The following is a 14,355-nucleotide window of genomic DNA, read 5'->3' as shown; positions in this document are numbered from 1 at the left end:
CAGTGGTAGGAGGGCTGGACTTGCTAGGTCTAAAAAGGGCTTGGGGGATGTTGCCCAGAGACAAAACCAAAATTATGAGATCCTGTGCCATCTCTTAACCCCACTGGAAGAAATGTGTGCCTGAAGGGGAGGGGCTGGGAGAAATGAGCATCTTCCTGGAATGCTGCTGACCCTTTCCAGACCCTGTTATATTGCTGTCAGACTGATGTTTTGGGATCATAAAACTTAGCTTTTCTCTGCTTGCTGGAAAGCCTTAGGCTGATTGCAGATTCACTGCTCTGTAATCTGATAATTCAGAGGTGTTGCTCTGACATAATTCAGTCTCACAGAAATCAATACAAGCTCAATCTGAAAGGGGTAGGAATAGATGGTTTCCTCCTTTGCTCCCTTGCAGTGAACAGGGTGCATGGGAACATCTTGACTTTTTCATATAGTGCTCAGTGTTCATCCTTTAGGGAGTGAGTAAAGGTTCTTGTGTGCTCAGAAACAGTGAAGGGTTCTTTTGAGGTGAGTGCTGGTTTGAGGGTTGTAACCTGTGCCCAGAAGTAGAGTAAATGAAGAATAATTGTGCAGGTACAGCAGTGGCTGAAGTAACAACTAGATTTTTATTTGGGCTGAGACTAGTTAAATTACACGGTTAAATTCCTTTTTGCAGAGTGCTTTAAGATTATGCTTAGCTTTGGCTGTTTTTGTTAAAAAGTGATGCTCTTAAAAAGAAAGAAAAATTTATTTGTTTTTCAGAAGTGCTTTCAAGTTAACTACAACTGGGGAACAATTGCTTCCTCTTCTTCTGCAGAGCTCTGCAGTTTGCTAATGTGATAAATACACATGCAAATTTTATCATATGTCTGCTACTCTGAGCTAAATCTACTATTACTGTCGTTGAGTTGCTGCTTGCTCTGATTTTTCTCATGATTCTGAGCATTTCAGCAAGTGGTATTTGAATTACAGGTTTACTAAGCCTTAGTTGTTTACTTTTGTAAAATGTGCAAGCTAAGATGAACTTGGCTTTGTTGTGAGAAACTAAGGAGGAGTGGAACTTCACAGTGTTGTTATGCAAGTAAAATTCGGTGAGTTTATGTTTCTTGAGCATGACCTGCTAATGGATCTGGAGAAATGGCATTCTGCTTCTTTGTAGCTGGACCTATGTGGAGAGGACACTGACATACCTGATGTTAGCATTCCAGTGTAATAGCCTAACGTGCTCTCCTGGGAAGATTTCAGGTTACTGAGCCAGGCTAACAATTTTTACCAACTTTGGTAGCTGTATTACTGTCTTTGTTCTGCCAAAGTATTATTAAAATGCCTTGGTGAAAACAGAATCTTACACTGTCCAACACTGAATATTAAGTGTTTGTATATTAGAATTTTGTATGTAGATGTTTGTATATTAGAATCCCTAATGCTGTTATGAAAGGCATCTTCTCTGCAGTATATTTTGTTAGTTCTTTAGTAGTTGTTTAGCAGGACATTCAGAAGACTATGTGCCTAAGAACTGAGTAAATAGTTGAATGACTTGAATGTGGACATGATGTAACTGCCAACTAGCAATGCAAATGTGATGACATCATTGCTTTAATGTCTGTTTGTCTGAATTTCAAAATCCTTCTTAAAAGGAACTGAAACCTAATAGGTCTGTGAAAGATACCTCACTTGGCTATCTCTAGAGGAACACTCCATCAATAACAATAAACTGTCATAGTTAAGTCCTACTCATTGTTTTCAGTAGTAAAGGTCTTAAGACTTCATTTCCAGTGTTTTGTAGAGAACAGTGATGTGCCTAGATCCCATGGTATGTTTTTATCTTCAGCTGTCCCTTGTTACCACTAGTTGTATCATTAGAATTATCACTCTGCTCTTAATCTAGAAGTGATTTGTCTGTTTTAAGGTTATGATTGTAGTTTTTTTAAACAGTAACATAATGCTTATTAGATTATCTGATCAGCTAGCTTTTGTTTTTCCATCAATTTCAGCTATTTCTGTGTTCACAGGCATGAAGTCACACCCTTAAGTGATTCCATTTAAACATTTTATGTGACTCTAGTACTTGTGTATTGCTTTACAGCTCAGCATGCTAGAATTTAATAAACATCATAGGAAATGTGGCTTATGACAATTTTTAGTGTTTTTTCTGTTGAGCATTAAACAGTTCTGGTAATGTATGTAAGGCTTTGTACATTTCCTGCTTTCTTAGTGTTAGTAAGTCTAAAGCTGTCTGAGGTGCAACTAGAAAAGTAAGTCTATTCCCTGGTGCTCTTACCCTCCCCCCTCCCCCTGGATAAATTAGGTTGAAATTGGATGTTGTGTTCTGCCAGCAAACTCTCTATGGAGTATTGTAATGTGTTCCTAGAATTACAGCAATGCATTAGCCGTTGTTTTCAGATGCATTTAATGCTTGGAGTAGAAATTGACTTAATCTCAAAAATGGCTAAGCCAAAATTTGGGGAATCTCAAATGTACTCTATACTCTGTAGACTTAATCTATTTAAGTTTAATATAAATTCCTTTTTTTTTTCTGTAATTGCTTGAATTGTGGATGGCTTATACATCCACATTTCTGACTCTCTGAAGAATGCTGTGGACAGGTGAAGGTTGTCCAAGCAAATATGGTAACTGTTTCAGTTAATAAGTATTCTACCCTTTCTTTTTCATACCCACATTTTAATCAGACAGGGTAGCTAACAGCTAATGTTGTGCTGAGCAGATGCAAGGCTGGGAGAGAAAAGGGAAGGATATGCAGAACTATGATTCTCAGAATAGTACTAATTTGGCTAGTGGTGGTGACTTCCTGCTGTATAGGAGCATGGATGTGATGAACTGTTAAGAGTTTGCAATCTGCTTCTGCTCGAGGTAGGTGAACTAGAAGTTTTAGTTTCCTTATTGGGGTACAGCATGTCGATGGCATCTTAGTTGCATTAGAGTAGGAAAAATGCCAGAATTCAGTGTTTGAATACAGTGCTCTCAAGTGTGATTCAACCCTGTTAGTAGTTCTGTAATAAAATCATCTACACGGGTGTTACTAAGTATTTTAAACTAGTTATTCATGGTATGCAGCTCATGAACTAGGAACTGAATATGACAATTTCAAGCTCTTTCTGTCATGATCTGTCAACTGAAATGATTCTTAATGTACTGTAATTGCTTGTGTGGGTTTGGTTTTTTGTTGTTTTTGTTTGTTTGTTTGTTTGTTTTTCCAGGCACAGGTAATGATTTTAGAGCTACATCAGTTGTATAGACAGTAAGCTTCATAAGCTGAGGTTTTCTCTGGGAGCTCTCCTCGTCCCATAAATATCTCTACCTGTTTTGCCAGTGAATGAAATGTTTTTAATTCCTTTCTGGACAAAGCTTATCTGTTGTTTATTTCTTTCTGATGGTCAGCTATGGGTTTCCAGATGAGGATTTTTTTTTTTTGTGGAATATGTTATTTTCTTTCCCTTTCTATTAAGGAAGAACTTCCTGGACTTACCTTTGTTAAACTGAGAGTAGTACAGTAACAGCAATTGGAAGCACTTGTGCACTGAGGTTGTCTCTGCAGTATGATGCTTGATTATTGTTTCAATGTGTCTTGTGTCAATGTGCTCTTTTCCTTGACACAGTACACAGTACGCTGATACCTTCTCCATCTTTCTCTTGAAGTGACAGTCTCATCTACTGCTTGACCAGATACTGAACATGAATTCACCAAAGAAAAAGGCAGATGATGATGCCTCAATGGGACAACTACAATAAAAACCCCTTCTTTTGGAAAATGCCTTAAGAGACCATATAAACTAGCCTCCTAGCTTTACTAGGAGTCTATTATCTCCTCTAGTAGAGATTTGTTTAACAGGTTCTTATTTATAACATGAGAGACTTGATAGCCCTGCTAAGCAATCTAAAATGTGTTTTTTATGTTCTCTTTTGAAAGGTATTCCTGTTTTCTTCAGCTAAGGCCTATTTCTTCTACAGATATAGAAAAATCTTCAACCCTTCACTAAGTGCTTGGGGAAAAAAATCTGACCTGTTTCATGCAGTTTCTTCAGTGTGAACAATATCAGTGCATTTCAAGTTTGGATCCTGCTTCTAGGGCTTTCTTGCCTTTCTCACTTCTGATTCTCCTTGCTCAGTTCATTTCCTCTGAAGTGTAGCACACAGAAAAGGATGTAGGACTCCAAAGTAAGTCTTGCTGTGTCAGACTCTTGCAGGCTGCACATGTGTGTATGTAGAGTACTTATTATGTATAAATCATCACTGATTCATGTTTAGACTGTAAGCTGCAGTCATTTAAGATTTTACTTGGAATTGCTGCCTAGCCAGCTGTTCAGCAGGCGTTTTTATTTGTAGCTAAATAATCCTGCTTACTAAGGTCTGTCTTAGCCCTGATGTTCTAGGAATAACTGAGAAACCTGTTCTTCCAGCAGATGTGCCCCTGGGCTGGTGTTGACTTTTCTCCTATCCCCCACCACAGGCTGAGGAGGCTCACAGCTTGAACTTGGATTGCAGCTGCCTGCCAGGAAATGTTTATAGCAGTCATCAGCTGTGGAATTATTGGTGATCATGCTGTCTGCTTGGGCACTGCGGTAGGGCAGATCATAGAATCACAGATTGGTTTGGGTTGGAAGGGGCCTTAGAGCTCATCCAGTTCCAACCCCCTGCCATGGTCAGGGACATCTTCCACTAGAGCAGGTCGCTCCAAGCCCCACCCAACCTGGCCTTGAACACTTCCAGGGATGGGGCAGCCACAGCTTCTAAGGCCAGCCTGTGCCAGCGCCTCACTGCCCTCACAGGAAAGAATTTCCTCCTAATATCTAACTCTACCCTCTCTCAGTTCACAGCCAAAAAGAAATCTTGTAAGTGGATGCACCATTTTATCTGGAACTTGAGAGAAGTACTCTGCTTGAGGCAGTTATCTGCTTCTGCCAAACTTGAGTGGTTCAGGGTAAGGTTGCCCAAGTTGTAACTGGTGACCACCTCATAGTGGAAATTGCTTGTAACTTTAACTGATCATTTTGTGTTTAGCTCCCTTACAGAGTTCTCCTTGTGCCTAGTTATAAGGAGGGAATGGAGAGCAAATCAGTTAACAGACTGTAGATCAGTTAATGGTATAGCTGAAACTCAAAGGCTATCTAAAAATCTGTAGAAGTTGGGTGTATGTTATTCCACTCTTAAACTGCCGTACAGTGGTTTCGCGTCTCTTCCATGATCTACAGAGAAAGGCATTTTTTAGCACCAGTACAGCATTAAGTAGTAAGATATTAAAATACTACAGAACAAGTGTAAGGAGCTCGCACTGAGTAAATAATGTGCTAGGTATAATTCTATATTTAGGAAAACAAGAGGGTGCTGATTGTGTAAGGATGGCTTGCTGAAAGTCCTGCTGTTGTTCTCACCCTTTCCTGCGGTGTACAGCAAAAATTGCATGAGGATATGCAACTCATGTTGATTCCTAAGGGAAGCTGGATAAGGGGGAAAGACACGGAACAAAAGAATTACTTAAACACTTGTAAGCCTGTTAATCTCAATTATTCTGAATAAAATAATTAGTTATTCCAGGAGGTACCTATTTGGGTTTTTCCTTCTGTTGTGTCTTGGATTAATTCTGAGGAAGCAAGCAGTCGAGGGTCTAGAGATCATCTTTTCCCTGTGACATACCTAGTGATAGCTTTTCCAATGCTTACAAGTTGAGTTTTCTGTTTGCAGTCGCTATTTTGCTCTCTGTTTTGCCAAATGTTATGCATCAGCCCTATCTCAGACCATTCAAAAATTTTTCTGTGTGAGCAGAGATTACCACAGATGATGCATTTAACAGTGGCATTTTAATTATGACATGGATATTTATACCTTCTCGGTGTACCTCTCTCCTATAACTTTCCCTGGAAAGTTGAGGATTGCATTACACAAGAGTTCCTGTTAAACTATCTGGGTGTCTCACTGAGGTATGTAAGTTAGTAATCCTTACACAGGTGAGTCTTAAGACTTACATGAGTGTACTACAAAAGCATCAATGTCCTGTGATGCAGTAGAGTCTCCTGTAAAGAAGATGTTAGTTTGTGTCTCTTGGCTTGTTTTAGATCTTGACAGTGCAAGTTAGCTTCTCTATCAAAATGGTAGCAATGTAATCCTAAATTCTTTCAAGTTTAGTGCAACCGTATCATGCATTGTTAGACTCCAACAATTGGAAGGCTCAAGGAGATACTATGAGGATAACTATGTAATTGGAAATGCATATTCATGGAAAATAATATATCTGAATAACTTCTGAGTGTCTTATTAGTTAAGCATACCATTGACTGTTTGCTTGAGACCTGAACCTCCTTTTTGCTTTTAAACAAGGGAAATTGAACTGCCCTCTAGGTATTCATAAATAGTATGTTTTAACAGATAGTATGTATGACATGCTAACCATTCTTCATGTATATTTTAGAAAATCTCCTTGGAATATCTGAAGTCTATATGGCAATGTATGATGAAGATATCTTGAAAAATCCATTTTATTTAGCCATTCAGAAGCAACGTCCTGATCTATTCAGCAAAGTTGCAGAATTCCGTGGTATTGTAAGTATAAATCAGTAGATTTAAAGGCTGATGTTAAATAGCAGCCATAGGAATTAAAATCATATGCCTGCTATGACACATGTAAAGATCAGTGAAAGCCTACAAAACTGGGAAGTGAGGTAGAGCAACTTTTAAGTTGCTTGTTATTTACTAATATGGATGTCTTGATATATTGCATGGTAATAAAAGGTCAAAGTTGGTGTTGTTCCTGAACTACAGGAAGCTCATTTTCTTTGCTGTGAACTAAAGTTGCATATCTTTCATTTGTAACTTAAAATGATATTGACCTTTTGAAATTCCTGGTGGACAGGCAATCACTCATTTTTGACAGCGTTTTATATAGCAAAATACAGCCATGAAACTGAGCCGGAATAAAAGCTCCACCCTTAAGATTTCTAATCTGGGTACTCTGCAGTTAATCTTCATTCAGAATTAAGCGTGTGGAGACTCCATGTAACGTGGAGGTCATTGTTACCTGATTATAAAATTAAGCCCGAAATTACACAGGGTTCTTTCACTGGTGTATTACTTAACATGGTGTTCTTTCACTTGTGTATTACTTGACATGGTGATGTGATCAGCTGAAATGCTACAATCTGTTGACCAGTTCTGTCTATGGTCTAGCACTTCACTATTTCTGAAAGCTGCTGAGTAGTGAAAGCACTACTTGATTCGTGCTTCTCTTGAGAATGAAACATGTCTCTTCACTGTGTGTACAGTGTTTATGTAGTCATAATGTGTTGCTTTCTGATTAAGGATTTTTCACGAACTGCCAATCTGTTGGTGTGCAGTAAAGCCAAGATGCTTCTTATCTTAATTTTTGTTTTCTTCATTATGATGGAATTTCATTTTAGCTTGAAAATGTACTTCACTTTTGCTAACTACCTTATTTTAAGTCATCCAGGTGACTGGTGCTGTAATTTAAGATTTCATCTGCTCTTACTATTGCTTGCTTCAGTTACATGTATCGTCCTTTTTCAGTTAAGTCACTAAATGAAACTGCTAGGTTAACCACCAGATTGTGTGTGTCTATCAACTACCTTTCCTTTTTATTACTTAAAAAGAAGTGCTTATATTTGCTGGTAATTGTTTATAAGCCAGATTTAATTGCTTGCCTCTGAAAGGAAAAAGCTGTTGGTGTTTAGCTGGTGTTACGTGGCATTTCTTTGTAACACGTGGTCTAACCTTTTTTTTTTTTTAGGTGTTAGTTCCATGCCAAGGAAGCCTTTCAAGCAACAGTCTGTCTACCTGCCAGTTTGAATCTTATGTTCTGAAGCCGCTAGAAGACAATTTTCAAACCTTAAATGGAAAGGTATTTCTGTTTTGATGTCTGAATGTAGCCTGGGGACAGTAAAATAAATGATTCACTGCCGTTGGTGATGGATAGTGTGAGCAGAGGTAGCTAGGAGTTAAAGCTAACTCATGAAAGCAGTATGTTGCCCATCTAAGCCTAAGTTCTCAGGGAGGTACTGCTTTCTAGGAAAAGCTGCGTTTTGGCATGTACACAAGAATAGTTGTCCTGTTTAGATGGTAACACTGCCTCTTGTTTCTGCTTACTGTTCCAGTTTGTCAGTTTGTGTTCTGTGGCCGTTAGGTATTCAGGTATGTGGCACAAGGGCCTTTAACACTTAGATCACTTTATCACTTAGTATCACTGTTTCTGAGTTTCAGGCAAATAGGCTGCCTATTTTTGCAGATGCGGACAAAACGATGGTATTGAGTTGTATCTGAGGTCTGATGTATTCAGTTCAATAAGCAGAGATTAATGTAGCAGCAAGCCATAATAACCAGTTGTAGCACTGCATGGGATCACTTTTTTCAGTGCAGTCTGAGACGTTGCACCCGTTTGCAGGCTATCATCTAGATCTTCCTACTGCAGGTGTCCTTACTGGAGTTGCTTGAGAAGTTAAAGCTGAGCTGGAGAAATGTAGACAAGATGGGTAGTATTTTTCTGAAGCTGGACTTAGTCCCCAATTCTGAGTTCTTTTTCAAGGTCCCTTCCCTTCTACTAAAAGTGTTGTAAAAATCTGCAAACTCTGAAACCTCCTCTAGTAGCAGACTTGTGAAGAAAGTAGGTATGAGTAAGGTTTAGCCATTGTAGACTAAAGGAGTCTTTGTTTCAGTGTCTGCAGAGCATGAGAATATGAAATCTCTTCAATCTGGAGCTTCTTTTTCTTGCAAGATTCTCTCCCCCCTCCCCCCCCCCCCCCCCCGAAATGTAACTGCAATGCAGAAGACAAATTATAACTTTCTTCTGGTGGAATTCTACATTTGGATCTGGTTTCTGTTTTGTTTCAGGAGATATTCATACAAGGAAAACTCATCATTTTAGGAACTGGTTTTAAGTACAGTCTCTCGGTACCTGTTCTTTTTGAGGAAACATTTTACAATGACAAAGAAGAAAGCTTTAGTATATTGTGCATAGCTCATCCATTGGAAAAAACAGAAAGCTCAAGTATGTACTGAAGTGTTAACTTGGTGGTCTTGTTTGCACAGTGAGCAAATTAGTATGTTTGATACACTTAACTTCATTCTGGAAAACTTTGGCTTGGTTGAAAGCTGTTGGCATTTATTAGCCTCCTGGAGAGAAATATTAAGTTGCTTCCAGGCAAACTTAATTCTGTAGGGTCTATGCCCCACTCAGCACTAAAAGTCATCTGTGGAATATGTGATCCAGCATGATTTCCTTAGCAATGCTCTTTTTAGTTTTGTTTGCTTAAAGGGGTTTAGTCTTCCATGTGACATGTGTCTTGAGATGCTGCATCTTGAAATGCAAGGTGGATGCACAAGAAAATGGAGAGGTAAATTCTTCCATGATCGCTTCATCAGTGGTTAGAGGCTGTGTAGCACATTTATATAACAGTTCTTGTGGTTCTGGTCTGCATACATACATGCTTCAATTCTATAAATATTAATCTAAATCTAAAAAAAATTTTTTGGCATTCTATATTTGGCCATTACTTAATGTACTTGTTTAGCAGTCCTTCAGAAGCGAGATAATTTGTAATTCCAGAAGTAATTTGGAATGAATGAGATCTAAGCCTGTTATTAGTTGCCTGCCTTTGACTGCAAATGAAAGACTTGCCTAGAAAAAAATTTCTGGAGAAGCCGTATGAATTTTAAGTGAGGGATCCAATTGTCTTATTCAGAAGGAAAATGGATTTGGTGTAATGTTTACATGAAGCAACTTTGCTCTCCCATTCAGAGACAGCATTTCTTAATAAAGAATATATTATGTGAAAATCCAAGATAGGATTTCTTACAGCTCAGTTACAGCAGACTGACTTCCTACATGGGCATTCAGTCATTTCCATAATGTACTTTTCCTCTGCATTCAGGCTTGACTCATGCTCAGATTGGGTTGTGTATGTGGCAATAAATTACCCCATTGTAAAAAAGCATATGGAATCAGTTTTAGGTGTTCCGAATAAATATTTGACATAAAAGGCAAGAGAGCCTACTCTAAATGTGATGCATTAAATTCTTTTAATTAGAGCGGTGCCTTCAGTTAAAGGTGTAGTAAGGTGAATTAGTGTTTCATTGCATGCAAGTTGGCTCTGTATGTTGGGACAGAAAGTACTTTACCATGCATGTGTATTAAGCCTACATGTTAATTCTTGGCTTTCATTCTAGGTGAATCTACAGTTTTGTCAAACTCCTTTTCTCTTAAAAGTATTGAAGATGTTAGAGAATTCTTGGGAAGGCACTGTGAGAGATTTGATAAATACATAGGATCTTTCCATAGAACGTTTAAAGAACATGAAAGAAAAAGTCTCCGCCACTACATAGTCAGTATCTTGCTTCTTGATATTTAATTTGCTAAACATAATTCACTGCTTTGGGTGTCTTTCTTATTTTCTGTATCAAAGTGAGCTAGAGTTGAGAGCTAGTGGGAAGGGAGAAACAGTTACTTGCAAATTACTGCATCTTAACTACTAGGTAAAGGCAGTTTTTGCTAGCTGAAAATCTTACCATAATTCACACTTCTAAGGCAGGAAAGACTGCTTCTTTTGCTTATTTGCCTGCTTTGTTGCTGCAAGTCAGATTAACCTGAATCTGACTGCTTCTTTTCCTCTCTCCCCAGGATTCTGTCAGCGCACTTTATACCAAATGTCTCCAGCAGCTTTTGAGAGATTCTCACTTGGTAAACACTTACTGCAGTAAATACATAGTATGTAGTGTTACTTAAGCAATAAATTATCTAACTTTGTGTTTGTATGGCTTTCTTTCTCTAGAAGGTGCTTGCAAAGCAAGAAGAGCAGATGAATCTGATTAAACAAGCTGTTGAAGTAAGCATCTGAAATGAAGGAAAACAATTAAGAAGCTGTTTTTAACTCTTCCCTTCATGCCTAAAGTACTGTTTTTTCTGCAGATGTATATCCACCATGCAATATATGATCTAGTCTTTAAATATGTGGGGACTATAGAGGCAAGTGAGGTAAGTTTGCTTGATTTGTGAAGATTAATGTAACTAATCTAATGCATTTTAAAAACTGTTGCCTTTCTGTTGCTTAGGATGCTGCATTTAACAAAATTACAAGGAGCTTTCAAGACCTGCAGCAAAAAGACATCGGAGTGAAGCCGGAGTTCAGGTGAGAGAAATGATTGTGGATTCTTTGAGGAGTCACTGGGATCCTGTCAAGACATCCAAAAAGCGTCTGCCTTCAGACAATAGCAAGTCTTACTTATACTTCATTCATTTGAGATGGAAAAGTAAAAAAAGTGTCATTTTAGGACAGTCTTTGTATTCCTGGTTATTTCCTTTGCTTTTATGTTTTCATGCTTCCCTCTGCATCTACAGGGTACAGAAATGCAAGTGTACTTGGAGTATAGATGGAAATACTTTAATACAGTTCTTCATTTCAGCTCTGAATAAGTTAAAACTTTGGTTTTGAACACCCTGCACAGGAGCTCTGTATGCTAACCATTTATTTCAAATTATTTTGTAGCTTTAATATACCACGTGCAAAGCAAGAACTGAGTCAATTAAACAAATGTACTTCCCCTCAGCAGAAACTACTTTGTCTACAAAAGGTGGTACAAATTATTATGCAATCTCCTAGCCAAAGAGGTTAGTAATTAGTGAATTAATAATTTAATTTAAAACCTTTTCTTAACTCATATGCACAAAGCACTTTGCTATATAAACAGCTGTTTGAATAGCATTTGTGGACTAAACACAATTAGGCTGGGGTGTGCCTTGCAGATCTCTAAACAAAGCAAAACAGAGACAAGATAGATACTTCTGTACTTCTGTGTTTCTCATTGGGTGAGGAGAGGTACTTGGTTAGCTTATATATATATATAAGCTATTATATATATATATAATATATATATAAATATTATATATATATAATATTTTTTTTTCCTTAGAGCATGCAAGCTTTTTGCATGTGGTAGGATTTTTTCTCATGCATAAGAATTGAGGGTGATCCATTTTAAACGCCACTGATTGCTGCTTCATCATTCTTGCCTGCTTGTCCATGCTTCTTGGTAATCTTGAAACGGATGCTTGTCGGATGCATTTTTTGCAAAATGCAGTGCTGGTAGGGGACAACAGACTTTCTATATGCTGCATTCAAAGTGCTACCATAGATTACAGAAATTATTCTGTGATAGGAAAGCATGGCCCTCTTAATCTGGTATTTTATCTAGTCTGGAGAGAGAAGATACTTCCACTAAGCAAATGGAGTAGTACAACAAACTTAGGCTTTCCCTACATCATCTTTTCCTTTTTCCATGACCCAGGAGTCTTCCTAGAGAAGTGTATCAACTTTGAGGGTAGGGTTTTTTTGGTGGTGTTTTTATGTGTGGGGTGTGTGGTTGGTGTTTTTTTTTTGGGGAGTGGGGGTGGTGTATTTTTTGGATTTTTTTTAATTTATTTTTATTCCTCCAGGAATTTCAGAAATCTGGAGCTAGTGCTCTGGCTCTTCGTGTATAGGAAAGAGGGGATGCTAATCAAACATTGCAATTTGTACAATGCAAACTATATTTGTTTTTTGGCGTCTGGCAACCTATTTTAGAGGGAGGTGGAGAACATTTGAAAGGCTGCCTTGGTTGCTCAGTGCATTCTACTAATAGAACTGGCCCTTGTTCTAGGGAGGTGGAACCCCGTTTGTATGTATTGCTGTTTATTTGAGCCATGACATGACTAACATTAGATATTAATTCTTTTTTTTAGTTAATGTGGAAACCATGTGTGCCGATGATCTACTCTCTGTTTTGCTGTATTTGCTTGTAAAAACAGAAATCCCAAACTGGTATGTAACTATTTTGGCTATACAGAACTTGATCATATTTTATGTGTAATGCTGCAGTAGCGGCAAATGTTACTGAATAGGTAGTGATGGAACTTACTGGAGGTGAAGAGGGGCTGATATAATGCAGAGAACTATTTTAAGTAGGACAAACAGTGAAGATGTATTACAGGTGTGACCAAATTGAGGACCTGTCAGGAATTAATGTGCTGCATCTTGCTGTTCTGATTGCCACCTAAAAAAATACTGTAACAGAAGGCCATGTCCTCTACAAAATCAGCATGTGAATGTAGACTTCACAGACTGGTCCTTCCTTGTCTATACTTTTAGCTGTGAAACCTTTTATGAAGCTTCAAGACATTTCATATAGAGAAACTTGAATGCTTAATGGCTTCTGCTAGCCTGTGCCATTATGTTTAACTCTCCTTGCTTATCAGTAAAAGTATGTCTATACAGGTTTCACCTGTACCTGAACTGAATTTTAGTGTTGGTATATCCCATATCTCAAGCATTTTTCCCTTAATTTCTAGCTATCACTTTATACTGGGACTTACAATACTTGAAATACTCACTTGTTTGAAATGTGTGAAATAATCTCTCACTACTGTTCTTATGCTGTCCTTTATATTCTTTATGTCTAATTAATAACTATTCAATTAAAAGTTAAGAGATAAGTAGTATTCTGATCCATCTGCAAAGCTTAGAACAGCTATTGTATTGCTAGCCTAACAATCTTTCTAGAAGCTTTTTCTTAACCCACACCTATTGTCTGTCTGGATTGCTGAAGATGAGTTGCAGTGTGTAATGCTAGTATCTTACTAACTTTTATTTCAGGATGGCCAACTTGAGTTACATAAAGAACTTCGGGCTTTGCAGCTCAGTGAAGGATGAATTGGGATACTGTCTAACCTCAATTGAGGCTGCAATAGAATACATACGACAAGGCAACCTCTCTGACAGATCAACAGTAAGCTGCTCTTAATGTCTGTCAAATATGTGTTTGTTAAGCTTGTAGGCATAAATCCAGTCAGGGGGTACAAACAGCTAAGATGAGTTCCTTTTTTGCACTTAAACTAAACTGAGGTAACTATACCTGAAGCAAACACTAAAATAATCTAAGTTATTACTGTGAAGTCCTAATCATTTAGCAATAATTACTGTTCATGGTATGCTCCTTGAGGAAGCACTTAAATGTTGTCTGCCTCTTCATGTAAGTAGAGGAGACATCACAGCACTGTTTTCAACAGCTGAGTCTTTTGTAAGCTTATTATCTCACATTTGTACTCTTTCTGTCGTGTAAAAGCAGCGTGGTACCTGAGATCAGGCATAGCTTAAACATGCTTTTCTTTAATAATTTCAAAAAGCATAGCTATGCTAGCAGAATGGAGATAGCAGTGTAATTTAGAATTACTCAGTAAATCTTCCTACTCTAAAACCTCTATGTCTTTGCAGTGCACTTACTGTGTTGCACTAAGTGGATAATTTGATGTGAGTGCAGAACCATAAGGTGACGTTTGAAGGTCAAATATGGCTCTTGGGATCTCTAACCAACCAGGAGGAGGAA

The 14,355-nt window shown here is 38.0% G+C and overlaps 1 protein-coding gene across 6 annotated transcripts in view; it reads left to right on the top strand.

Moving 5' to 3' along the window:
- The window catches only part of ANKRD27 (ankyrin repeat domain 27), a 56,333-nt gene that overhangs the window by 16,468 nt on the left and 25,510 nt on the right, over nucleotides 1-14,355 (top strand). For 3 of the 6 annotated variants that reach the window (XM_062604892.1, XM_062604891.1, XM_062604890.1), the window contains exons 2-12: nucleotides 6,404-6,534; nucleotides 7,736-7,846; nucleotides 8,833-8,989; nucleotides 10,168-10,322; nucleotides 10,619-10,678; nucleotides 10,770-10,823; nucleotides 10,907-10,972; nucleotides 11,050-11,126; nucleotides 11,484-11,605; nucleotides 12,716-12,794; nucleotides 13,626-13,758. In XM_062604892.1, the coding sequence (XP_062460876.1) occupies nucleotides 6,433-6,534; nucleotides 7,736-7,846; nucleotides 8,833-8,989; nucleotides 10,168-10,322; nucleotides 10,619-10,678; nucleotides 10,770-10,823; nucleotides 10,907-10,972; nucleotides 11,050-11,126; nucleotides 11,484-11,605; nucleotides 12,716-12,794; nucleotides 13,626-13,758 (1,116 nt within the window). In that variant the 5' untranslated portion in view covers nucleotides 6,404-6,432. Of the gene's footprint in view, nucleotides 1-4,178; nucleotides 5,916-6,403; nucleotides 6,535-7,735; nucleotides 7,847-8,832; nucleotides 8,990-10,167; nucleotides 10,323-10,618; nucleotides 10,679-10,769; nucleotides 10,824-10,906; nucleotides 10,973-11,049; nucleotides 11,127-11,483; nucleotides 11,606-12,715; nucleotides 12,795-13,625; nucleotides 13,759-14,355 lie in introns of those variants that run through there. The other 3 variants (XM_062604893.1, XM_062604889.1, XM_062604894.1) reach the window with 3 other exon arrangements.

This window comes from Pezoporus occidentalis, unplaced genomic scaffold (assembly GCF_034315485.1).
Source record: "Pezoporus occidentalis ecotype Australia unplaced genomic scaffold, CSIRO_AGI_Poc_V1 ctg89, whole genome shotgun sequence".
In the NCBI taxonomy this organism is placed as follows: Eukaryota; Metazoa; Chordata; class Aves; order Psittaciformes; family Psittacidae; genus Pezoporus; species Pezoporus occidentalis.
The sequence above is the reverse complement of the archived record's forward strand: the minus strand, read 5'-3'. Positions and strand labels throughout refer to the sequence as shown.